This window comes from Plectropomus leopardus, chromosome 6 (genome assembly GCF_026936395.1).
Source record: "Plectropomus leopardus strain MGB_pleo_1.0 chromosome 6, ASM2693639v1, whole genome shotgun sequence".
In the NCBI taxonomy this organism is placed as follows: Eukaryota; Metazoa; Chordata; class Actinopteri; order Perciformes; family Serranidae; genus Plectropomus; species Plectropomus leopardus.
In genome coordinates, this window is record NC_142181.1 from 26,571,294 (window position 1) to 26,596,974 (window position 25,681).

A 25,681-nucleotide genomic window follows, 5' to 3' on the forward strand; every position below is an offset into this window, starting at 1 on the left:
CTACCTATTTCTTGCCTTAAATGTTATCAGAAACATGTGTTAGTGCACCGTTTAACTGTAACACAAATCCAGCCGGACGCCATTGTTTCGAACGGATGAGGTTGCATTATGTCACCCCTGCTTTTATTTGTCCAATGCATTCTAGGAGTTGAGCAAAAGCATCCTATTTCTCTCTTTTGTCTGGTCATGTAGCACCAATTTCAAAAGTATTTGTGTCTTTCGACTGCATAGATGGCCTTGTTTTATGTGAGGACCCTCTTTATGTCGGTGAAATACTTCTTTAACACAACACATGAGAAATCAGCTCAAGTTGCTCAGATGGAACAAACTTGGACTGGTGTTTAGTAAATGCCAATAAGACTTGACTAACATTGTTTATGGTAAAAGCTGACTTTTGCCCAGCTTTTAAAACTATGTCTATAAAAGGCATCAGTGCTAAATAGAGCTGGATGTTTGTATGGTAATACTACTTCAAAAAAAATCAAAAAACCATCCATCTGTCTCGTGAAAAGATGGAATTGTCCCTTAAAGAGATTGCAGAGCATTTATTCAAATAAATTACGAGTTGTCAGAGATAGCATCTTGATAGGAGGCACTTAGGCCCTGTGGCGTCCACGGCTGCGCAGTCAGTGGGGACAGGTCCACAGTGCATACCGTGGACTAATCCATCACCGCCAGTGAGGGGGCTGGGGGCCAAGCGCTTGGCTTCTCCCTCCAGGAAATAATCAGCTTTTAATTTATCACAGATCACATTCATGAGAAGACAGATCACTATGGGGAGGCTGCGTGTGACCAGGCCCATCTCCCCAGTCACGCTGGAGTGCTTTCGGCTCGTCTAATTTATTCTAATTTGGGTTTTTCTCATATCTCCATCATTTTGCCAGTTTGGGATGAAGAGACCCTTCACCCCTGTTAAATTATAGCAATTTTAACATCTTTTCCAGAATATATAAAACTTCCATCTAGGCCACACAAAACGTTTCTGAAATAATGTCCACCGTTAAAAATGATTCCTGTGATCAGCCCACACAACATGACATACAGTAGCGATGAACAGAAAGTGGGACGGTGAATCCGGGTCTCTCCCTGTGGACTGGATGGAGCATATGCTATTATGTAAGTCAACTGCAGGGCGTCCTAATGGCTTCAGATTTGTTTCTGGCTCGGTGTGTTGCCACAGTGTGTACCGCGGCCCCCGCAGGAGCGTGGATGATTAGTAGCATGACTCGGAGGAGCACAAGAGATGTGATCTATGCTAAGGGGGAAGGACAGTTCAGCCACATGTCGTCCACCCTCCCCACCGATCACTTTACAGATCCCGGGCAGGTTAATCCTTTTATTGTAATGAAGTGAGGAGGCATAATGTACTGTGAATGTGAGATGCTTAATCCAGTGTTGGCATTTTTATGAGGAAGGAGTAGCCATGGTGACATGGAGAACAGAGTGCTTAAGAGGCACAGGAGCCATCCATCAAAACATGAAGCTGACGTAGCACAACACAACAGCACACACTCAGGGAGATCTACATGTGTGTCATGGAGAAATTCTGCTGCTCTCCCATACAAGTTAGTGTGGGGATGTGAAGCAGCACCCAGGAGCAGGTTGCATCAGTTGGTAGGTTTGAATGTGGCATAGTAACTTGGGTTGAAACAGTGTGAGATTTTAATGCCTCGATAACTCTCTCAGAAAATACTGCACTATGACAGTATTACAGAATTATTATTATTATCAGTCAGAATAACCTTTAAAGGAATGACAACAGATGGGTGAGTTTTGCTTAAATAGATGTTTTGTAACTATAATTGAGAGTAAAAACATTTTTAATGGAAGCATGTGCTAAGAGTCTCCCTTTTGAAAGTATTTAAAATAAAAGTGATACTTTCGATCCAGAAACACTGTTGCACCCTCTTATATTACAGCCAAACGGTGCACTAGGATAATCTTTTGGAAACATTTCAGGTGACAAATAGTACTTTGTATTTGGTGAACACTTCCTAGTTTTACAGTGAGGTCTGAGTCATAGAGAGAGAGAGAGAGAGAGAGAGAGCACTTCTGTACTTTTTGTGTCAGTGATGGGGGGCATACAAAAGTGTAATCTCGATATGAGCAGCAGCTCTAGAGTCGGTGAAAATCTGCTGGATTTGAGCTGAGAGATGAGCAGGGAGATCTGGGTGCTGATAAGATGGAGGGAAGTTTACTATAGTTGATTGTTAAGATACAAAGCTGGTTGCAGAGCATCCCCAAGTTTTATTTGGTAAATCAGTATCATAAAATTAACCCGTAATGATTAAGATCTTCAAATCTTAAAATGGATTCACAAATAGCTAGCACAACCCTGTCCTTAGAAATAATAATGCATTTTGTTCCTCAGTAGAGTCGTTTGTTAAGTCGTACAGTGAACTCCATGATTCATCCAATAGAGTGTGCAAACCCCATGCCCTTTCTTTTTTTGTTTGATCCCTCCACTGCTGTACCTGCTGTTTATGTATTTATAGAAATATATAGGGGCATGCATTAATGCTGAACTCTGTGCTCTAAAACATTGTTGTTGATACTGAACTTGAATTGCGCAGTACTCTTGACTCTCTTGTGGGTGGGTGAGAACTAGCAGTGCAGAAAAGTGCGATATTGGTTTTAAGGAACCTGTAAGAGGAGCAACTTTCTTCTCATTCAGTTAAGTCTAACACAAACAGGCAACTTCGAAAAAGAAATCTAACTTTATAACCGTCATCTACACAAGGTATAAAAGCAGAGTGGCAATTAACACGAGTGTCGATCAAAGGATAGCTCTGGATTATGTCAAGTCTGTATGAATACTCACATGCCACATGCATATTTAAAGAGAGTTTTTGTACACTAATTACATCTCTTCTCCATTTGCTCAACATAGCTTTTCGTTTTTAACGCAGTCAGATTGAAATGAGGGACAATATCTTGTTATATGCAAAAATGCATTCCCAAGCGTTTCAGTAAAGCTTATTTTCAGCTGGTAGTTCAGTGAAGGTTGTGTTGTGTCCTAAAAGGAACCTGCATTTGATTATCAGGATGTATATCTCTGCTGCAGCTCAGTAAAGAACACTAAATTTGATACAAATATTTGGCTCATACTATTGTAGTCTCATATTACGTTTGGTTTATACAAGGCGGATTGAACTCATCTAACTCCACCACATTTCTTGGAAAAAATGAGAATACAAAAGAAAATAAGATGGCTAAAACATGCATCTTCTGATTTTTTTTTTTATTTATTACACAAGAGATGTTTTCTACTTTATTATTCAAATGGTCATAAGTGAAAAGGAAAACTTAGTATCCACGTCAGTGAAGCATACACACAGTGGCCAATTTAGTTGGTATACCTATACAATGAAATGTAACTCAATACACTAGGTCTGCCATAAATTCTACCCTTACAATTTTTATAATGTTCAGTTTTTGTTGACTTTAGAAGAGATGTGAAAATTGATCATATGTTTATTATCAAGGTTTCTGCCAGAAATCCCTCATGGAAGAAATATTTTAATTTTAACTCAAACCATGATCTTTTTTCTTTAAACTTCAGGGCTATCTGGCTTCTTCCATGAAACATGAACTAACAAAAATATCTTTTAACACAAGTTTGGCTCAACAATAACTGTCAAGGTTCATAGACAAAACAGTTGTTTTTTTCTGTTCACCCATTATTAGCGTGCACAAATTAGCCTAGTGACCAGCAGACTTTCCTCTATACAGTACATATCTTGAAAGATTACATGTATAATTTACACTTTTTCAGGCTCAGACAACTCATGGATGTATTCGGGACAACTCTAGCAATTCTGGCGAATACTAGCTGGGCCAATCCACCTTATGGGCTGCAGGCCGCCACCAGCAATGTTGAAAAAAATTGTAGGGAGAAAAAAACCAAAAAAAAACAAGGAAAGATTTGCTGGCAGCGCTTGATGCTGGGACAGCTCATCTGATTAGGGGGTTAAACGGCCTCAAAAATGTAAATAACCTATCTATGTAAGGCAGGTGCATCGGTACCGACCATTATTAGCTCCCCCCACAGCTTCATGTGGATCGGTCCATCATATAATGTCAGAGGTCAAGCAGGAAGTGGAGAAAATCTAAATCTCCCTTTGAGTGTATCTGCGCTGTAAACTGTTTAAAATATATTTTATGGGGCCGATCACACCGAGACGTGTAGCTAGCGAAGCGTCGCCAGCAAAATGTGAAAATACTGGTGAATGTATGTCTGTGCTGTGTTGGCCTTTATTGAGTGAACACATTTTAGTAAAAATGCCAGGGCCGACTTTTGTTCTCAGTCCAACCCTGCTCACCATTGGTTTAAACTAGTTTTAGTTTTTGGCAAGATGATACTGGAGTGAGATGCCCAGTTAGGGAGGTATGTCTTGAATGATGTTATATTTCCATGCTGCTGAATTATTATGGAGTAAATGATGTTGTCCTAATGGTCTTTTTCTTTGCTGCTTGCCATTATTTGTCAGGCACTGTTTGACGGTGAAACCGAATTTCAAAGTAAAGGCAAAGATGATGCTATGGATCAATGTTTTTTCTTTGTATCAATGATATTAGATTGTTGATCAAAGAACTGATACATTGATCAAGATGGAAGGGATTGTACTTAATTGACAAACATTATATTGATAGGTGTTTCTAATTTCCCCCCCATACATAGAGAATATTAGAAACACCTCTAAATATAGTGCAGCACACCACCACCACTACCCATCGACATTATGGGCACCATTAAAGTGGACTTCATGGCAGAGCTGTTGGATTATACTAGAATGCACATATAGACCTCATAAAGTTGGAACTTTAGTATGTTCTTTAGAATGTTTGTGCTCAGTATTTTTGTTTTCTTGTCTACTTTGCTGCATCCTCATTCTTCAGCATCCTCCTGTGGCTCTCCTCTGGATTGTCAGAGTGAGAATGAGCAGAGTGCCTCAGAAGCACAAAAGCAGCAGATGAAAGAGAAACAGATTAAGCAGTCAGGGGTAGAGGTCCCAGTCAGAGGTAATATGAAGTTCATTCTTATTCTCAGAGGCCTCCGACTAGCTTCCCCTTAAGTTACCTGCTCTTTTTAAACATTTCACCTGCGTCTTGTCTGGGTCCAAAGATACTGCGCAGGAGCATCTCATTAGTGCTTCAGGGAACTTGTGTCATTTGCGAGATGAATGGGAAAAGTTCTGCATTTGCTCATCCGTGGTTACAGTGTTATCCACCATTGTCTGATCTCTGCTGAGTTTAAGTGCTCGAGTCTTGTAGAAGTGTCACAACGAAGAAACCGCAGGTTTTGAATGACATCGCCTCGGTTTAGTAGGCATCGAAAAATCAATTTGTGGGCAGTGACTGTTCTGCTGATGGTTCCTGTCTTTTGTGGGAGTTGGTCACTGAGCCAGCAGCAGTGCTTCTTGTCACTGCCTGATTAATTGGCTTCAATCCATTCAGCAGTCATTGAGTCAGATGAAGAGAGACAATAAGGGCCTTTCATTCCTCTCGAGCTGAATTGGTAGTGAACGCAGAGGAAGCCACTGAAACAAGCCTTGTAAAACACACTCATTTCCTTTGATGGAAGCGGGCGTATTAATGAGTACAAAGAAATAGTCATTGATTGCACTGTGATGCATCTTCACATACATGTTTGCGGTTTCTAGAGAGGAGGGCTCGAATAAATCTTCCTCTATCTCTAACCCGTCTATTCATCAATCAAACGGAACGGGGTGATGAGTTGAATTACGAGTCCAGCTCCCCACCGCTTGCTTCTGGGTCAAGGTGGCCGTCTTCATGTTGTGTATTCGCATTCCTGAACCAAAGACCCCAAGCGACCACTTGTCACAGCCATCTCCTGACTGGTAATTGGGTATTTATCAGATTGCCTGCAAGAGGATGATGCAGTGTTTATCTGACACAATTATCAAGAAAAATAGGGGGGGACATAGTGCGCTGCTCCTCCAGGATACTGGTGTGCTACTGGTTCAGGTGGCCGGGTAGAGTGAAAGCGCCGCAATCTCTCAGTCTAACCACGGGGACTTCTTTATCGGACATTTAGCTGGGAATACGCTTGTCATCATCACATGCAAATGGAGCAATTGTGCAAATACAACACATAATTCTTTGGCTCGGCTATGACACTGGAGGAATGAGAAGTGACGATAACGCACACCGCAACAATGAGCTCCCCGATGATTGAGATCTGAGAGACAGTCCTTTTCAGAGACTCTTCTAATTCTGAGGACAGGAAATGCATATAAAGGAAGTGCAAAAGTGTTCAGTGAGTACCCGAAGATAAGATTGGAGAAAAAGCTATAAGAGCAAATTGGTGTGCTTGTGACTTCTTTCTACTGCAAACCTATTACAGAAAGGAGAGTAAGAGCGAGACAGGAAGAAAAGGATGGCATGAAAAGAAGAAGCTGCCAGTAATGCGTAGCAAATAGTCCATTTGGTGTTGCATGAATTAACCCTTTGAAACCTTGAAGGACATCTGTTTCTTGTGTGCTGCATTCAGACGCCTTTCACAAGTATTTAAACCTATGAAACCTGAGCAGAAAGGTTTAATTCTCTCTCTATATATCACTTTTTTTTAGGTCATTTCCTTGTGTGTTTTTGTTTTTTACTTTACCCTTTTTTCTTTCTAATATTCAGGTAATGACCAGGAGAAAAATGACCAGGAAACTATATTTATAAATCCTACTATTAGATATTAGATTATTTTGAACCATTTGTAAGGTGATTTTTTCTGTCTTTTTTTAATGATTTTTAAAAATACTTATTTTCAGGTTCCTTTTTTCTTGTTGAAGTATTTTGCTTATTGTCATTTAATGTTTTTTTCCTCAAGGACACATACTGTATAACACATAACATTTCTTACTAAGAGTGTGAAACCTTTCTGAGCATCGATAGCTTTACATTGTAAGCATTGTTTTTTCACTCTCACACACCTTTTTGCTGTAGAGAGGCGATGTTTATGCTCTTCATCATCTCAAAAGATGCTAGGCCTGAAGAGACTCGGTCACCACTGTAGCGCCTTGAAATTTATGATAAAGCAAGTCCATCATATTTTATTTGAAGCATATCCAATTCGAGGAGTATGTCATGCCTGGGAAAAAGGGCTGCAAAGAGAAAATCATAGTGCATAACAGCGCAGAGAGAGGAGAGTGTGAAAGAGAGAGAGAGATATGGAGAAGAGCGGGAGACGGAGCAGCTGAGGTATCCTGGCCCCGCTGGATGTAATCAAACAAGGGTGAACAGGTTGTTCCACAGATGGCTGATCCGGAGAATCCTCCGATTTATTTCCATGCTGCAGACGGTCCCTGTCACCGCGCACTGGTGATGTTAGCGCAGCGGCATTGTCTCGCACACACCACTAAACTCGGACACTCTTGTCTCACCTGTCTGAAATCAGTTTGACACAGAGGCATTTTGTTGTGTGAGTGCAAGAGGAGACACTGAGTGAGAATTTAGCAGCAGAGAGGGTCGATTTGCAGTCTTTTAACATTCTGAGACTGAACTCTCTCAGGATTATAAATTATGGATTCAACTGCAATGTAAAGGAGTTCAGTTCTCTATCGAGTTCCTTTATGTTGTTTATTGTTTGTCATAAAAGTTCCTTCGTCTTTACTAATGCTTTAAAAATGCCATTAGAAAAAGGCTGTTTTATGTTTTGTGGTCATGCTGTTGTAATAATTGTTGTGTTCTCCTGCACTCTGGCATTTTATTGTAATTTGCGCATCAAATTGAATAGCAAGTTTTCTTTTTTCAGCCTAGTTAAGACAGAGATATCTAAGCAACAATCTTTAAAGGGATACTTTCCCGATTTTTAACAGCTTTGTACCAAATCAGTGTGGGTGGTATGGGCAAACTTCCCTCCATCTATTTCTATCTGTTTCTGCATTTTTGTATAACCTCCCATCCACGCCGCCACCATGGAAACAAAAAGTATAGTAGCAGATCACTAGACAGACCCTCCCCTTTCTTTGTCTCTAGGCAGTGCCGATCGAATTTATAGATCAAGATTGTGTTGCTGCACTGCTTATTTCTCACCTCAAATGTTTTAGAAACACTTTTTAGTGCCCTGTTTAGCTGTAATAGAGAGAGTTTATGAACAGGAAGTGGGCACCATTCTGCTTGGTGCACAGTGAAAACAGGCAGAAAATACTGAGATCAAACATTAAAACTAAGCAGCGCTGATGAAATATAAACTAAGATTTTGTTACTGCGTTGCCCATTTCTCGCCTCAAATGTTGTCAGAAACATGTTTAAACTCACTGTTTTACTGTAATAAGAGATCCTTTCTTGCCGGCCCGCCACAATTGTTTCACACATATGAGTTCACATTGTGGCACCCATCAGCAGAAACGTTTATTGATCTAATGCAGTGCGCTGCATTCTGGTAGTCGTAGCCTATTTACCTCTTAAGCAAAAGTTTACTTTTTCGCTAATTTCTCTGGTCAAGTAGCACCACTTTTAAAAGCAATTAAGTCTTTCTCCTGCATTAACATCTGTGGTTTTATTAAAAGGTCATCTTTCCAGCAGTGAAATTCTTCTTTAACTGTTTTATGTTTATCTTTTTCCCCAGATAGACGTCCAGTGATGCCAGGACAGTGAACATCATAATGCATGGCACATGGTCTGGGGCCACGCCCCTCCTCATAATGGTTCTGCTTAGGCTGGCCCAGGGCCAGGACGTTCCTATAGTCCCAGGTAAGACTTATCATATTTCTCTGCACCGGCATGTGTTGTCATCAGTGATGAATACTTCATTGTCTGGCTCCATCGTCATGGTTTGTCTGTCAGTCTGTGACTGTCTGACTCTCATGTGCTTGACACTTTGCTGTAGCTTTAATGGTTTATCATCATTATGTAACTGTAAACCTTATAGTGTAAGGAGTTACATCAGTCATTTGGCATCGGAGCAACTCTGTTTTTACCTCACATATGCTTTTATATGAAGTCTAATACAGTCTTTAAAGAGGAACGAAGCCCATTTTGGAAATTCATGTTATTTCTGTAGTCTAAGGCAGTTCAAAAATAATAGTAAAAATGAACGAATCTCGAAAAGTTAGCGTGCTTAAACTGAAATTTGTGATGTCACAGGGTATGAAGTCCAGAGCTGCTCCATAGGAAATGAATTGTGACAAATGTTAGATGACACTGAGAGCATCCAGGTGAAAGATCTGAGTATATGGGAACATTTTCTGTTTCAGAACTGAGAACAAAACAACAGAATAAAGCTTATTTATACAAACACAGTGGCTCCACAAAATCAGCTCAAGACCATACACCCTATAATAATAACTTTATTTATATAGCACCTCAAAAACAGAGTTCACAAAGTGCTTTGTCAAACAAAGCAAGCAGAAGCGAGATACCCCAGAGGCAAAGATAACCCAATGACATCACAAGTTTGAAACTTACTCCTCTAGTTTCTGGCTTTGAAAGAGAGTAGCTTGTGTTCACAAATATTGATTACATCTTCCATGGAAACAAAACATCAGAATTCTTACTTTAGGTAGTGTTCCCCTGTAACAGTGGATTTTTGTAGACAGCTCACCTGTCTCAGGAAGCACTTGTCTTGGTATGCAGTACAATGATTGAAACAGCTTTCTGCTGTCTGATTGGCTGGAAGATATCTGTCCTATGTCAACATGCATTGTGTGTGTGCTAAGGCAGGCTCCAGACTATTCTGATAAAGGTATAAAGAACAGGATAAACAGAGTGCATTTGGGACATTTGTTACTTGGTGAGAATGAGTATGAAACTGTTTCAGATTGTGAAAATCTACTGTGAGCAGTCTGTGACCTGAGTGTGCTGGTAGAAATCCAGTCATTTTTGTCAGTATGTATAGAACTGGTTTCCAACCCTCAGCTGTCTTTACACTTTTGTTTAAGCATCCTATACATTAAAATTCCTTGAGATGGTACCTACCCAAACATGTCTGTCCAGCTCCCCAAAATTGTGTGTATGACACTGATTTGGGAGCTTTAAAAGCTTCCCTTTATGGTATAATCCAAGTCTTGCTCTCTGAAGCATTTTTCTTGATCTTGGTTGGAATTGTGGAGGTGAAACATCGATGTAGAGGTGAATCTGAAGAAGAAACAGAATTAAAGAAAAGGCAAGTGGTGCTATGAAAGTTTATGTGAACATACTTACTCATCAATTTTGTGAATGTTGCTAGAACATCTGTGTGTTTCTAGTGCTGCAGACATTGGACTGAACTCCTTTAAAGCTGCCGAACCTGAGGAGAGTTCTGAATGGATGTTGAGAGAGTTTTGGGCTTGGTTTGAGTAAAGAAAGTATTGTTGACACTCTTTGTGGTTTCTCACAAAAGTTTACAAGGTCAACTTTGATTTTAAGATGCATCTCAAGTTCAGAAAAAGCAAACCATGTTTTGGAGTCAGAGGTAAAATGGGAAAAAAAAGTTGCTGTTAGCTCATCTTTTGCAGTTCAGCCTGAAGTGAAAAGTCCATATCCATACATTTCTCTTCCTTTCATTTATTTGATTTTTTTTCTGTTGGTTTGTTGGCTTTCATGCAAAAACCAAACAGTAGTGACTTCACAGATACAACAATGACAATAAACCCCTAGGATGTACTTGGACTCATATTCACACTTTTTAGTTTTAGTTGACCTTTTCCAGATAAAACAAATACCGTTTATTAAAATATTTCACATCTCTGTCTTAAATTAATCTTCACTGTTCCTTGCTTGCATTGGGCTCTGTCTTTTATAGTTTAGATGGGCTTGTTTTTACATGGCTCGATTAGACTTTTCGCGAAGTTTTGTCTCTTATTTACAAGCACATCATGTTATTGAAACGTCTCCCTGTTGGAAATAAGAGAATCACCTATAGGTCTTTATTGTCACCACACCTGACAGTCATCACAGTAACACCGTGTTGATTTCTCGTCTTTTATGCCCAGTTCTCATCAGACAGGACGACAGGTCGATGCAGTCCTGCTTAGCGGGGTATTTCACACTTGCTGCTTTCTGTCTACTTACTCTGGCTCCTTCGCTTCTTTCTATTGCCTCTCACCTCTCATTCATTTTCTGTTACCATGTCCATGCCACTATCTTCTTTCTCTCTGTATTTTCTTACGCCAGCATGATCTAGGAAGCAATTTACTTGTCAAGCAGAGGGCAGTATGTGGCTCACTCTGCTCTGATTTAATGGTGTGTGTGGTAGTGCGCGCACGTGTGTGTGTGTGTGTGTGTGTGTGTGTGTGTGTGTGTGTGTGTGTGTCTGTGTGTGTGCGCATGCGAGCACAGGTGAGGGTTCACTACCTTGGTAAAAACACTTTCAATCACACCCTTGGAGCAGGATTTCTGACTGGCAGAGCTATATAAGGATTGAATTCAGCTCATAGTGAATTCTGCTTAACACTCTGACGACATCAGAGCGCTATAACCAAGGGCTTTTCTTATCTGTATCTCCTCTCAGTTATATTCTGTTCTAGTTATAGCTGTAAAGATAATAGGTGATACCCAAAAGAATTGTAAGTGCAGAATGACGTATATAAGCGTATTGGAGTTGGGAACAAAGATTTGAAAATAGATATTCTTTGTTATGTAAGGCGCTTGATGCCTTGAGCAAGGCATTCAGCTTCAGTGACAATTCATCTAAACCAGAGAAGGATGTCAGATCTAAGTCACGGATTCTAGGTGGTAAAAAAAAAATCATAAACATCTAGATGCGGGGAAGTCGAATTCCGCCAGGACCCTGCGTCTTCCTCCCATTGTCTCTCAATGAGAGAGAAATGTCAACGCTTTGCTTTGATTTTAATTCTTTGCATACTTGCTGACTGACAGCTCTTTTAATCTTCTTGCCTTAAAGTAAATACCAGCCGTTCCCAAAAGCAATGACTCCCTGTTTGCTTTTTTAAAGGTATTTTCACCCTCTGGGTTTTCTGAGGCACTTTGTTAACCCTCTCAGGCTCATGAGTAATGAGCCAGTATCCTGTGTAATGAGCCAGTTTCCTGTGTGCGCTGTCACACTGAAACGTAAGTTTGAGATTGTGGGAGGATATCAGCCCAGTGTGCCAGTAATTACATTCATCTTTGGCAATTATATACCTTATAATTTACATCCAGTGCCAACATTCAGTGCCAATGCAGGAACAGGTGTTGAGTATTTTCACAGCTCTCCAATTAATGAGTTCCTTTTGATGAACCTACACCTTTCCCTGACTTTAACCAAGTGTTTTCATCGTTTATCTTGACAATACTGTAAACACAGTTTGTTTGCAGTAGGTACAGTCTTTCTCTTAAGTCAACCATGCTGTAGTTTCTATGCCCATATTGTGAAAGGCATGCATTTAGAAAACTTTGTCATTGAACGTAATTGTGGGTTTTGCAGAATTTTCCAGTATTTACGTTCTTGTCTAGTTAAAGATTCAGCAGGTTCATGCAAATTAACATCAGTACTGGCTTTTGTAACCAGGCAATATTATATGTATTATGGCATATTTTAGCATGTGTGCAAACAAATATCAGTACCTAAGACAATGGGCTGTTAATGTTATAATAATTTTAAAAAATCAACTTTTGAGCTATTTCCCCTAAGTAAAATATGCTATGGTTGCAAACCATCATAATCTACTGTAGCTCTTTTTGGACTCACTGGCAGTAGTTGCTCAGTTTGTTGACTAATATGTTAATGTGTATCATTTGCATGCACATCACTTTTTACATCCATTTTTACACACATTTTTTGAGTTTTAAGGTAAAACTTACTGAGCTTGTTGTGTCCAACACTGTGTCAAAATAAATATCAATTCTTTGGGGTAAATAACCAAAACAAAAGTGCTTACTCAGGGTCAAAACAATCCTTTTGTACTGTGTAGTGTTAGCCCATATATCGATCAAAACTGGGTCAATTTTGGGTGTTCTGTGAAATTTTGTGTAGTGACACTAAAGTAGTTTATTTGCAATAAATTATTTCACAATACAGGCAATACACAACCCACTTTTCCTGACACAAGTTAACAGGGTATAAATTTGCAATTTTGGAGTTTGCATTTTCAACATTTTTTAGTTTAAATATTGAATGTAGAATGTCTTTGTTATTTACTGTCTTTAGTAAGGCATGTTTGAAAGAGGGACATGCAAGAAGTGGCTGGTATTTCTCCAATTTCTACAGAGAAGGCACATTCATTCATCTTTTCTCTTCGGCGTTACTTTACGCTGCGTTCTCAGCCATTATGGTCTGCTCAGCTAAGCATGGCATATGTACGGCATATTGACTCCCATGTGTGAGACTTCTGTTTAAAGATTATAAAGTGGCTTTCTGCTCACTGTAATTTACCTGGTGATTGGTTTTCTCTGGTGAAGTATCATCAATTTCCCATATGCTCTACCAGCCTTAGTGCAACAAGTGGTATTTTTCAAGTTGCGGGGGTGGATAGATACAGCAATGTGATTTCTTTTTTTAACTTTAAGCTTCAGTTTTGCTTGAAGAATTTGCCTTTTTTTCTGATCATTGGGTTAATACTGGTATATATCTCAACAGTGTTTGTAGAAATATTTTGTCTTTTACAGCATAAATATATAGGAAACCAGCAATATATACAGCTCTCTGCTGTATCTCTCATGATACAGAATTAAGTTTACTTCATACCACTGATGGCTTTTTATTGGTGAACCTGCCCTTTAATTTGATTGCCGAGACAACCAAACTCCATAACACACAGTATTGCATCTTCCACATCCACACTGCAACTCAGACAAATTAAATTTACTCATCCTTCCTTTGTGCAAACAACTTTTTTTTTTTTTTTACCAACCATGCAATTTAACTCCATGCTCGCAGATGAACTCCTTCTTTAAAACATGCCATTTTCTTGATGTTATTTTCAACTCAAGAGGAAACACAGAGTCATAGATGCATGGATAAAGTGTTCCTTCTTCTACATACTGTGAGTCATATATCAGGCGGGAGAGCAGGGCCTGCTGTTGTACTGCGGGTTCTACGTCTTCCCTTTACATTTAGTATTCAGTTTGCACACCACCCTGAGGGTGATTAAATATGTGGTTAATACAGCACCATGAGAGTATTGAATTACACAAGAGCCATGCTGACCTTTTTAAATTACAGAAGCAATTGTGCAAGACGGCAGAGGAAGTTTATAACAGGTACTGCCAAGATGGAGCCCGGAGGAGAATGGATCTGCTGCGGCCGTCCTGCTGACGCTCTCCTTATTAGTGTTCTGCACTATAAGCACCCTATTTGACACTCCCGCCTACCCTTTCATTCTCTCACTTTGGGTCTCATTTGAAGGCGAATTCTTTGTCTCTTTGTCTCTCAATCTTGTGTACAAACAACCATTAGAGCATTCTTGCAGGCGAGCTAAAACGCATGCACGCCCTCGCACAAACTAATTTGACATTTCATTTCACCGTTGATGAGACACGTATCACTCTTGACACACAGTGCAGCCTCACTCCATAAATCTTGATCACTGGCCTTTTTCTCTCATGCATCCTAGTCAGCATATTGGCTTTGCTGATATCTGAAGGTCGTTTCTGATGTCTGATCTAATTTGAAGCTAAAGCCAGAAAAATGAAGCAGTCTACTTTGGCATCAGTCGCACGAGTCCACGGAGTCACAGCCATTTTTCAGGGATGACTGTACTCATCTTCAATCCCTATGGAGAGGATTCGAAGCCTGACTGGCAGTGATACAACAATCTTTGCTTGGCAAAGGGCAGACAAAAGCTTTTTACCAATGAAAAAGTCACAATAAAATATACAGACATTAAAAACAAAGTATTTTTCTCTCCTTGCCAACTTTCAAGAGCGATTCCTGATTGCTTTAAACGGCACTTTGCAAAATGCCCAGTAATTGTATTTAGGTGAAAAATCCACATTTCACCGCCGTGTTTTAGTCTTCTCTCTCAAGGGAGATTCTGCCATTATTGAAGTAGGAAAAGGATTGAAGGCTTGGCATTTCATATAATGAAATTCTTGTGACAGACTGTTTTTTTTTGGAGAACGATACAATTTAGTGACACCATTCATTCCATTAAGACATATTAAAAAGCTTTGTCAAAAAAAAAAAAAAACCCAACAGACTGGGCCCTTTCCCTGAATGCTGTCCATACTGATTTCTCAAAGCGAACCAATCTTCGTCTTGTCAGTTGAAATTGCACATGTGCTTATCCCAGTTGTCACTCCATGCATTACTTTCCTTTTTGCTTTCTTTCCCTGCACTATAATCGTTTGTTCTTTTGTGCATTCAAGAGGGTGCTGTTTGCTGTGTGTGGTTTGATCTGCTTCAACACCGTTAAGTATGAAATATGGTAGTATTTGTGTTCAGGGAGCGAAATGTTTGCTTTTGTGTTTAATGGAATCAAAACAAGACGTGTTGATGCAATTGTTTACACTGGAACTAAACTCATTATTGGGGCTTTTGCGGACAAGGCTTAAATCAAATGTCAGGAAACCTCTTGTGTGTCTTAATGACTGAATGTGGACGATGTTGACAATGTTGACAATGTCAACTGGTGTGCACACTAAAGATCTGATACAGTATCAGAATGTCTTACTTCCAGGTCCCATTGAAGTAATTTTCTGTTTTCTCTTGTTGGATAGTTTGTTGGAGGAATTTTGTCTATTTATAGCACTGATAGCAGCCTGGCTCATGGCCTGCCCATTTTTCAAATGAACCAAAATTTTGAAGCCCAGAACTGTTCCACCATCTGCTTATCTTAAATCCCAATTTTAGGTGTAGTCTAATTTATATTTATTTTCAGTTATGACACATTTTTTCCTCTGTGTGTTGTGCTGTTGTATGTTTTATTAATGTAGACACTTCCTTAAGATTTTTGCCATTTCTGTTTTCGAGAGAGGCTGCAGTGATTCCAAAAAAGTGGCAATCTGTCTGCCATTTGGTTTTTTTTTGTTTTTGTTTTTTTTTTAAAAAAAGCGGCTTTGCTCGCAGATAAGCGCATTTTTTGAAGCATCTGACAATATTCCTCTATCCTGGGGCACAGAGCCCAGTGCTTATCATCTCTCTGCCTCTCACTCCATCCGGCCACCATTTAATTACAGAGCAGGGCACGAGCCAGTGTTTCCTCATCACACTCCCTCTGCCCTCAGGCCATCATTTAATGATGAAAAATCTGCTCCAGGAGGTTTGGGCATTTGTTTTATTATAATTCACCTCCTTTTTTGTTTTCTGGGCTTTTCTCTTTTGTCATGGAGGTGTGTGTTTGTGTGTGTCAGAGGTGTCTTTGTACACAGCCAGCTATTTTTATTTATCTCTTTTTTCTTTCATATTTTGCTCTAAGGCTTTAAATTTGATGTCCTTAGCTTGAGTGTGCTATTTCTTTATTCCACACCTTCGGCATCACCTTGCATGCATCCAGTGTGACTTCACCTTGAACTTCAGCTCATAACTGTTTAGGCTGACTCTGTAACAAAGTTAGTCCAAGAGAAATTAGGATGTAAGATTTTGGACATGTCGGGCTTTCTGTAAGGGTCCAAAAGATGCCACTCATTAAAAAATAAATAAATAAAAAAGAGAGAGATACATCAAGCTGAACTGTAATTAGAATTAGACTCAAAAAAATGATAATATCAGATGCTTTGAGGCCACAAGTGTGCAAGTCATTGCCGACAGTTTAAGCAAGATCAACAGAAATGGCTGAAGCTGTAAAGTCATCAAAAAATGTGCTGACTTATTTGGTAATTATTACCACCTACACATTTACAACCTCTTAGGCATTCTTACTAAAAGTTAGGCATTTCTTAATTTAATTCAGAACATCCTGCAAGCGAAAATAGGAAGTTTCGTTCTCGTGAATATTTGTATCGTCAGTATTTTTAATGATTTTATTGAGAAAAACTTGATGGGACACACTTGAATGTGACAAAAAATACACTCCGAACTTACTTCCTATCCTGTGTCACTGCTTTTAAATCAAATACAAGGCAATGAAAGAGCAGATGATACAATAACAGAATGGTTGCTTATTTTTCCAGCATGCAACTCCTTCACACCTCTTCCTTCCCTGAGCTCTCTCTGTGTGTGTGTGTGTGTGTGTGTGTGTGTGTGTGTGTGTGTGTGTGTGTGTGTGTGTGTGTGTGTGTGTGTGTGCGTGCGTGCGTGTGCTGGTGCATGTGTGTTCGTGCATGTATTTATGTGTGATGTGCACCCAGCAGAGTTTACTGATTTCCATAGAGCCCTGACACGAGCACCTCTGCATCATTTCACCCCATTCCTCAATCTGCCCCACACCCACCCCCCTCACACACTCACACATATCTACCCCCTCCGCCACCTCTCCCCATCCTCCGAGCCACAACATCCCTCTCACGGGGTTTGCGCTGTGGGGCCGTGGGAGAGTGTCATCTCACAAATGAATTTCTCCTCACGTCCCTCTCTCCATTAAAGAACCTGTTTGTGCTCCTACAGCAGCACACGGCTGTCCCCTGCAGCTGTTTGTGCTCTCAGACACAGTACTTGTTATTTATACTTATGTTGTGACTACTCTGGCTACCTGCATCTCATGCACGCAGCAGTACGACTAAGTCAATTTTGCCAAATCACTGTGGAGCCTCTCCTGCCTCCAGATTGCAGGGGCTGCTCTTCAGGCTGCCAAAGTACAGCTTTTCAGTGGGCAAAACAAAACAGCAATATTAACTTCACTTTAAAGACAATAAAGTCATAGCAATTGTCTTTTGTGTTATTTATACTTCCTGTCACATGTCAGGAAGTTGTATTTATTTATTTACCTGTCTTTTAATTTATTTTTTACCCAAAACTTCAGATTTCAGAAAATGAAAAGATGAATGGTTTTCATTGTTGGTTTCTTGTTATTTTGTTTAAATCTTTTTTTTTTTGATTGGGGAAAAAGAAAATTAATGGCATTTTTATTCTCTTTGTTCTTTTTCTTTTGGGGATTTTGAAATGAAAGTCAAATAACTATTTGTTGTTTTTTTTTTCATTTCTGTTTCTGAAAGGAAAATCCAAAGATTGAAATTACACTGATCTAACTCAGACTGTAATTCTGCCCCCACTACACCTTTGCTTTCAACATGTGTTACACATTTTTGCATAATTTTCATTATGCTCCTATGACTCCAGCGTACTTGTATTCAGTCATATTTGCATTCGACATTGAAGTTTAAAAGGATAGTAAAATTCAACACAGGGAGGAAACAGCGTCGGTTCCCACTCAACAGACACTGGTCTCCACAAACTGTCGATTTGGATGCTGCACTCAGCTGTGTAGATCTGGCATGCTGTGGGAAGAGCAGACAAATTGAGCAATGCCTGTGATTGGAAATCTATCAGTCTTAGTTGCTTGGCAGGACAATGAACATCTCTGTTTGTCTCCCTAGAAATCTCATGTAGACATTTCCAGACATATTTGTAGGCTTTTGCTTATGACCAAAGTAATTTTGGTTAATAGTATGTTTTTGGAATGCATACGTTTGTGTGCATCTTTTATTTATGTTCATCGGTGTGTGCACTGTGAATTAGTCAGCACAGCATGAAAAGTTTTCAGGAGCATTTGGATGCAGATCCCTTCAGAGAGTCGCTTTATCTTGATGATCCATTGAATTTGAGCTTTAAAGCCTTTGCAATACCACTGGGTATTCTGTGCATGTAGCCTAAATGGCCTTTGTAAAGTACTGAATTGCGAGCTCAATTTCCCATGCACGCTCATCTTTTCCCTTTCCCATTTGAGACAAGATATTGGAGATGATCCCCCTATTCTGGCAAGTGGCCGTTTTAAATGGAAGCTATTTCAGCTCTTTCATTTGTCAATCAGTTTGAAGAGTGAGTCTCCAACGGTGGCTCAATGTGAGGCTGTAATTGTCAGCGTCCCCTTCTGCCCGATGCGCGGCCCGGCGTTTTGCATCTGAAAGGATCCTGAAAGAAGACGTGAGCGCTGAATTAATACCCAAACCGCCTTTTGTCTCCATCACTTTAGCTTCTGCTGCCATGAGACAGCGAGACACAGACATGTGGACAATCGATGAGGAAGAGGAGAGGAGGAAGTGGGGGTCCGGTCATTTTTTCAGCTTCTGTCTAAGTGAAAATGGTAACAGCCAGCTCAGGGGGTGGAACCTGTAGGGACCTTGCTCAGTGTCTGTCTATAGGGAAGAGTGATAGTAAGATCTGGCAGATTTTTTATTATACATATTTCGTTAGAAATTGTACAAGAAGTTAAGATTGCTTCTCACGAAATAAGAGCTTTTCGGAGGAGCTTGAGCTTGGGCTGAATTTATAATGACAGGCATCCACATACTCTGACTGACCCTCAGAGAAGAGTTTCGTGGGGTAGTGGTTGAAATCTTTCCCAATGAAACCCTTCATGGGGGAAGATTGATTCTTTATTAGTGTCATCGTCAATGGTGTTTATGTAAGCCGACACACTTTCTTTACTAACAGTTATAAAGGACTCGACTTGAATGTGGTATTTATAACTTGAAACTTGACTTGGACTTGAGACAGATGGCTCAAAAGGACATTTTGTTTTTTTTAAACAAGATTTATTATTTTTAGTGCAATATCTGCAAACCTGGCAACTTACAACATAGCAGACCAGCAGAGGCCAATGCACAAGGCATCTATCATGGAGGGGACTATTGTCCAAAAATAATAACATTTGGATTCAAGGATTATGTTGTCCATGTTACCATGGTAGTATGAAGAGAACAGCGGTATACATGGTTTCCAGCTCAAAAATCAGTGTAATTGCTTGAAATTTGAAGATCAAGACTCTAGATTTGCTTGTGACCTGCACATGTTTGACTTGGTGCCACCTCTGGTATTATCACAGTGACATTTGCCATTTACGTTATAAAGATAGAAACACATGGACTCTTGCAATTTGTTCACAACTTGAGTTTAGTGCTATCTGTCGATCAAACAAGTCATCAAATAACAAGACTAGGTTAAAACCTAGTATATGGCTGGACCGTATACAGTTCCCAACATTTTTCCTTCAGGGACTTATTTACTATCACTGAGTACACTGAAGACATATTTTAGCGACATTTCCTATTAAATTAAGAAAAAGAAAGAAACACTTGGTTTGGAGTGTGCCTTCGAAAAATCTCCATTTGGATGGCCAACATTATCCTATCCATCTACCCCATAAAGAATAGGGGACACCAAACCCTTATGCATGAATGTGTAAGACAGAGGACTAACCACACAAGATGTGCTGATGCCACCCACTACTGCTATTAATAGACACAAAAGATTGCCATTGACGTAATTTCAAGAAGTGGAGAAAAAGGTTCAGCTAAATGCAAATGACCACTATGGAAGTGAAAACATTGCAAAAATCAATCAATTTGATTCCCTTGTGAAACTGAAGAACATAGTTGTTTTCTATTCCGCTTTCCGACATTCTGAGATCTATTAGTGCTTTTATATGTTGAGTGTACAGTGTGAAAAACAACATTGACTCAAAGATGTAAAACAATAGAATATTCCAAAGGGGGGGTTAGCACTTTTTATAGGCGCCGTGTCTGTTTGTGTGAATGCACTGTAAAACAATAGCAAGGCTGCACTATATGCTCTGCTGTAGGGACTTCCCAACACTGAGCTGTCGGGCAAAATGTGTGTATGTGTATCTGTGTTTGTGATATGAAATATTAATGTGAATTGTGCTTCTAAAGCAGAAGGTCAGGTGCATGGAGAGAATATGGATGGGGTGTAAAAGAAGCTCTAAAGTCAGCAAAGGGATGTAGGCTAGTAACTGCACTTCTTTATAGAGTACTTCTTCCACATTTTTAGCTTTTTTGGAATGAATTGCCCACTGATTGGGCAGAATTTTGCAATATCCTCCGACGAAAAAAGGTTTGCATCAACATTCAAGCCACAGCCACCTATGCAGTGCTGCTGGTCTACCTTTCCATTCACAGAAACGATAACCGAGCTATGATTCTACACACCAGCTGATAGTAGTCTGTCAGGCAGCCCGGGCACCCATTGTGTTTTTAGGAAATGAAACGCTGCTATTTTATGAGTTCCCCTTATCTCCTCTTAACGTTGTTGTCCCACCTGCACCTCATAATCTCCGCAGGCACTCTTAGCCCAACATACTGCTGCCTACTGCACACGTAAGGATTTGGATAAGAAATGTTAGGGGACATTGGGAGATAGGATTACTGTCTAGACTTAAGGAACTTTCCTGTTTTGATATAATAGTAAGTAAGCAGAGAGATTAAAAAATAAAAATGTCTCAGCTCCGCGCTGAGTTACCGCCAGATGCTGCTAAAACGTTTCCGTTAGTGTTTGCCATTCTGTGTGACTGCTATCTCTCACTTCATTCTGCAGGCTGTCTTGCCATTTTCAGTCTACTCAATACACAATGCACTCACTAAGTGTCAACAGAAGGTAATATTCTTACACCTATTTTCCCTTATTAAGCAGGGAAACATAACCATACACCCTCTGAATTCATGTTCCTCTCTTTTACCGAAACTAAGACTTTTACGTCACAGAACCTGTTGGTTTGTACAAATGAAAATCAGACACTGCATCAATAATTTGCACCTTATGCAACCCATCAAGCTATTTCAAAATGCCAGCAAGTAAACAAGCAAGAAACAAAAAAAAGAACAGACAGCAAAAAGCAACAAAAGCAAAAGTATCAACAACAACACTTCCAAAAATCAAACAAACAGACAAACAAAAAACAAACACATAAATGAGTATTTACATTTAGAAAGAAAATAAATAAATAGGAGGGGAAGTCTTACAGATTGTAAACTTGCTATCTTGCTGTATTAAGTAGATGTACATGAGTCTAACTGCATGCTTTATCAAAGAAAAGCCTTTTCATCTTGTAACTAGTCCATCTGTTGTCATAAGGATGTGGTTGCTAAGAAGGGTGGCCAAATTGAGTTATCTAATGAGCCTATAGTCATATAAATTATTTTTTCAACAGTACATCAGTCCGGTCTTGAATGTGTGGAGCACTGCTGTCTTTCTACTTACAAAAAAAATCAACTTTGTGACAACTCCATATCTAATTGTTCAGTTTACTAGAAATGTAGTTGCATTTACTTAATTTTGTTGTGTTGTTGCAACTTAAAGTGAAATTGCCATGTTCTTTCTAAGTGTTAGCAACTTCAGTAGACCAAGTTAGTCTGACTTAACGTGATCATCGGAGAAGATTTTTTCAGTGATAGGATTTCTACTAGTTCTGTTTTGTTTAAGGATATATGTTTAGGAATATACAAATATGTTTGACTAGTTGGCAGCTTGTAGAATACAGTCATAGTAAACTTGGTTTTGTGAAGTTGCTAACACCTAGACAGATTTAGTTTATTTAACTTGATATTTTTAAGTTCCAACAACTTTCAAGGTTAAGTAAACTTAAATAAATGTTGTGTAAATTTAACTATGAAGTAAATAAATTAATACTAGTATTTATATTTACTCGTCTTTTGAAAGGCAGATGGTTTCCATTAAAAAAAAAAAGTAAAATCAACTTGTCAGATTTTACAGTGTACACCCTTATTCATAGATACCACCCATGCTTAATGGACATCTCAGCATCATACTTTCTTTCCTGGATGGCAGAGTGTAGACAGACCAGGTGCTCTTGGCTGCAGCAGAGCCTCTGTTTGATGTGCTGTAAGAGATTTCCCCGGACAAAGTCCTCACACTGATGATCATGTCCAGGTAATAAGCCTGATATACAGCCCCATTTCCCTAATGTTTACGGCAGCCACATGCAGCTTTAATTAACGAAAGAGGTGCTCCTGTTGCTCTAGAACAATCTTACCTGATCAATTATTTCCATTTAGAAACACACATATACACACACACGGCGGTAAAAAGTCAAATGGAAATTGACTTGAAAGCAGCAATTTTTCCTAATGAAGGCTGAAATCAGGCGAAGAAACATGAGATTAGCTCGCTGTCAGCACTAAACGCCACCTAGGAAAATGGTGTACACAAAGAAGGCGGGAAATTAATTTGGAACAAAACGCCGGTGGCAGATTTTCTTCCCTTATCTCTCCATGTGAACTTCACAAGGAGCAGGATGACATTGGTTTTATTACCGCCAAGCACTGATGACGAGCGGGATGAGCGAAAGTGCTGACGAGCGGGAACGAGCGAGCGATCAGTCACTGGCTGGGTGCCCATCACAGGCGCTCAAGGATGCTGGGAGGACGTTGGCCTCTGTCATGTGATTGCCTGGATGAGGAGACCTATGGCAGGGCCAAGTATGAAAGGTTAAACACACAGCTGGAATACAACATTGGAGAAAAGGGAAAACCCTCGTTCACACACACATTCAGCACACATTTGTTGGTACAGACAGCTTGATGGTGATGACGATGATGAGGGTGCTGGGAGAACCCCGACAGCTCTCAGGTGACTTATGTCAGCTTTCCTCCCTCCTCTTGAATCCATATGGTGCACTTCCCCCTCTCTCTCCGTCTCCCTCTGTCTCATATTAATGTCATTTCTCTGACAGTGAGAGCGAGAGAGAACAGAGCAGCTTCTACCATCTTGCCATTCTTTGCGGAGTTTTATTGCCTGTGTCTGTCACACCTTCAGGCTTTGGTGCACAAGTGCAGCTGTGTACTCAGCATTCGCTTTTATCAGCTCCGCGGAGTCGACTGCACGAGGCGTAGCTTGAAGGTTACAGTGCCCTGTGAGCAGCAGCTATTCAATATGATATATTGATATATCCTTCACGCTCATTTTATTGGTATAACATTAGTATTAGTCACAGTCTTTTATGCCTGACTAAATTTGATGGTTAGTTAATTGCCACTGTTTGAGGATTTCTGACCAGTTCTGAGCAGGTCAACCAATTAAAGCCGGTGGTTGTAAAAACTCAGCATTCAGGCAATTATAGGTACTGTACAGACAAAGGCTTCATTAGCTCCAGAGATTTTAAATGTTAAATTCTCATCCCCAGATGCTGCCAAACCTTTAGCAAGTTCTACGATCTCTTGAAAAAAGTTTTCCTTAGTAAGATCTATCTTCAGATCTTACTTTAATACATTTTAATGCTGAATTTGTTTTGTTAGAAAATCTTCAGAAGTCAAAGTTTGATTTTGTTAGTTCGAAATTCTCTCCTTGTGAACCTCATAACCAGCAGCATATTTTCCGTGCCACTCAGAGGAGGGGCGCCAAAATCTCCCCAGCACCAACCCCCAAAAGATCTAATACTAACAGCTGGTCAGAAGTAGGGTTACTACCTCTAGTCCTGGCAGGGTAGTTTATTTTCATGTCCTCATCAGAGAGTGATCATCATGGTCAGCATTGATGGGTATCTGTAGAGCGCTGGAGTGAGAGAGTAGAGAAAGAAAGGAAGTGAAAAGCCAAGAGCTGTCCAGGGTACAGTATTAGAAGAAAAAAAAAGACAAAAAGACATAATTTGTAGGGTGGTACCCAACTCCAAATTATATCAAACAAATCAGATTTGGCTTTTTTTTTTCCATATAGTTTTAAACTTTGAATGGAGCTCAGTTGAACGTTCAGTGCAACAGCATTCATGTTATACAGTAAACAAGCTAATGGCACTAACCACGGATCACAAATGTGCAACGTTTTTCTGCCGACACTAAATATCAAACAAAAACCAGAGAATGTGTTTAGTTGTTATGTTGTTTTAAATTGGTGTGAGCCGTGAATTCACCACGCTAAAACAGAAGAGAGAAGATAATGTTATCACAGAGCCTTATAGTGAAAAGTGTCATGAAAGTTAAGGTCTCCAACTGACGATTCAGATTTCCAACTTAAAAGGGGCAGCCCTAAAAATTTACAAATTTGCACGTGTGTCTATTTTTGTATTGCTTATATATATATATATATATATATATATATATATATATATATATATATATATATATATATATATATATATATATATATATATATATATTGTCAAGCTGATTTGTTTATTAAGCATGGGCAAAGTTTCAAAGGGTGATTGTTTACTTTTTGGCACTTGCTGGAGAAATAGTAACACAGAGAGAATGTTGAACCAAAAAGACTACATTTAAATGATATCCACTTGTTTTGAACTCAGACTGCTGAATCCTCAAAAGCACTTTTGCAGAGAAAGAGGACTGAGCATTTTAACTTTGGAGTTGTGCATGAAGAGATCTCTTCACTAGGTGCATTTACAGGGACTCTAATATTTCACTAATAATCATAATAACAGCCCAATCAGAATAAAAACACCTCATGTAACCATTTCAGTTGTAAAGGTCTGGCCTGATGTGGCCCAACCAGGGGGAATTTTTCAAGTAGGGTTGAGAGCGGTGGTGAAAACCTATGATAGTCCGTTTCATAGGAAAAATATCAGCTGCCTTGAAAACACTTATTCTGATTGTTTCTCTTGTTAAAATAAATGTTCTTTCTGCACATTTGCCACATGTGGGAGTATTATAAGGCAATGCAGCTGTTTCTGCATGCCTCCCTCTGCTGAATTTGACAAATAATTGTTCTTAGATTAAGAAAAAATTGCTTCGCTAGTGCTGCATTCTGTTGAGAGTGCTGTCTGATAAACCTTGCTTGATTTTGAAACAGCATCCATATGATAGTCTTAACATTGTGACTCCACGGTATATGGATACGGAGTCACTGGAAATTGTGCAGTAGCCTGCATAATGCAAGAAATAATATAAACCTTTTTGTTTCCCAAATTAAAAGTCCAAAATTCATATAACTGAAAAAAACCCA

General features: G+C 39.6%; 1 protein-coding gene across 2 annotated transcripts in view; it reads left to right on the plus strand.

The window, feature by feature from the left end:
* robo1 (roundabout, axon guidance receptor, homolog 1 (Drosophila)) overlaps positions 1-25,681 on the plus strand; it is a 349,403-nt gene that overhangs the window by 22,917 nt on the left and 300,805 nt on the right. For both annotated transcript variants that reach the window (XM_088079109.1, XM_088079110.1), the window contains exon 2: positions 8,585-8,709. In XM_088079109.1, coding sequence (XP_087935235.1) covers positions 8,622-8,709 — 88 coding nt within the window. In that variant the 5' untranslated portion in view covers positions 8,585-8,621. The remainder of the gene's footprint in view (positions 1-8,584; positions 8,710-25,681) is intronic.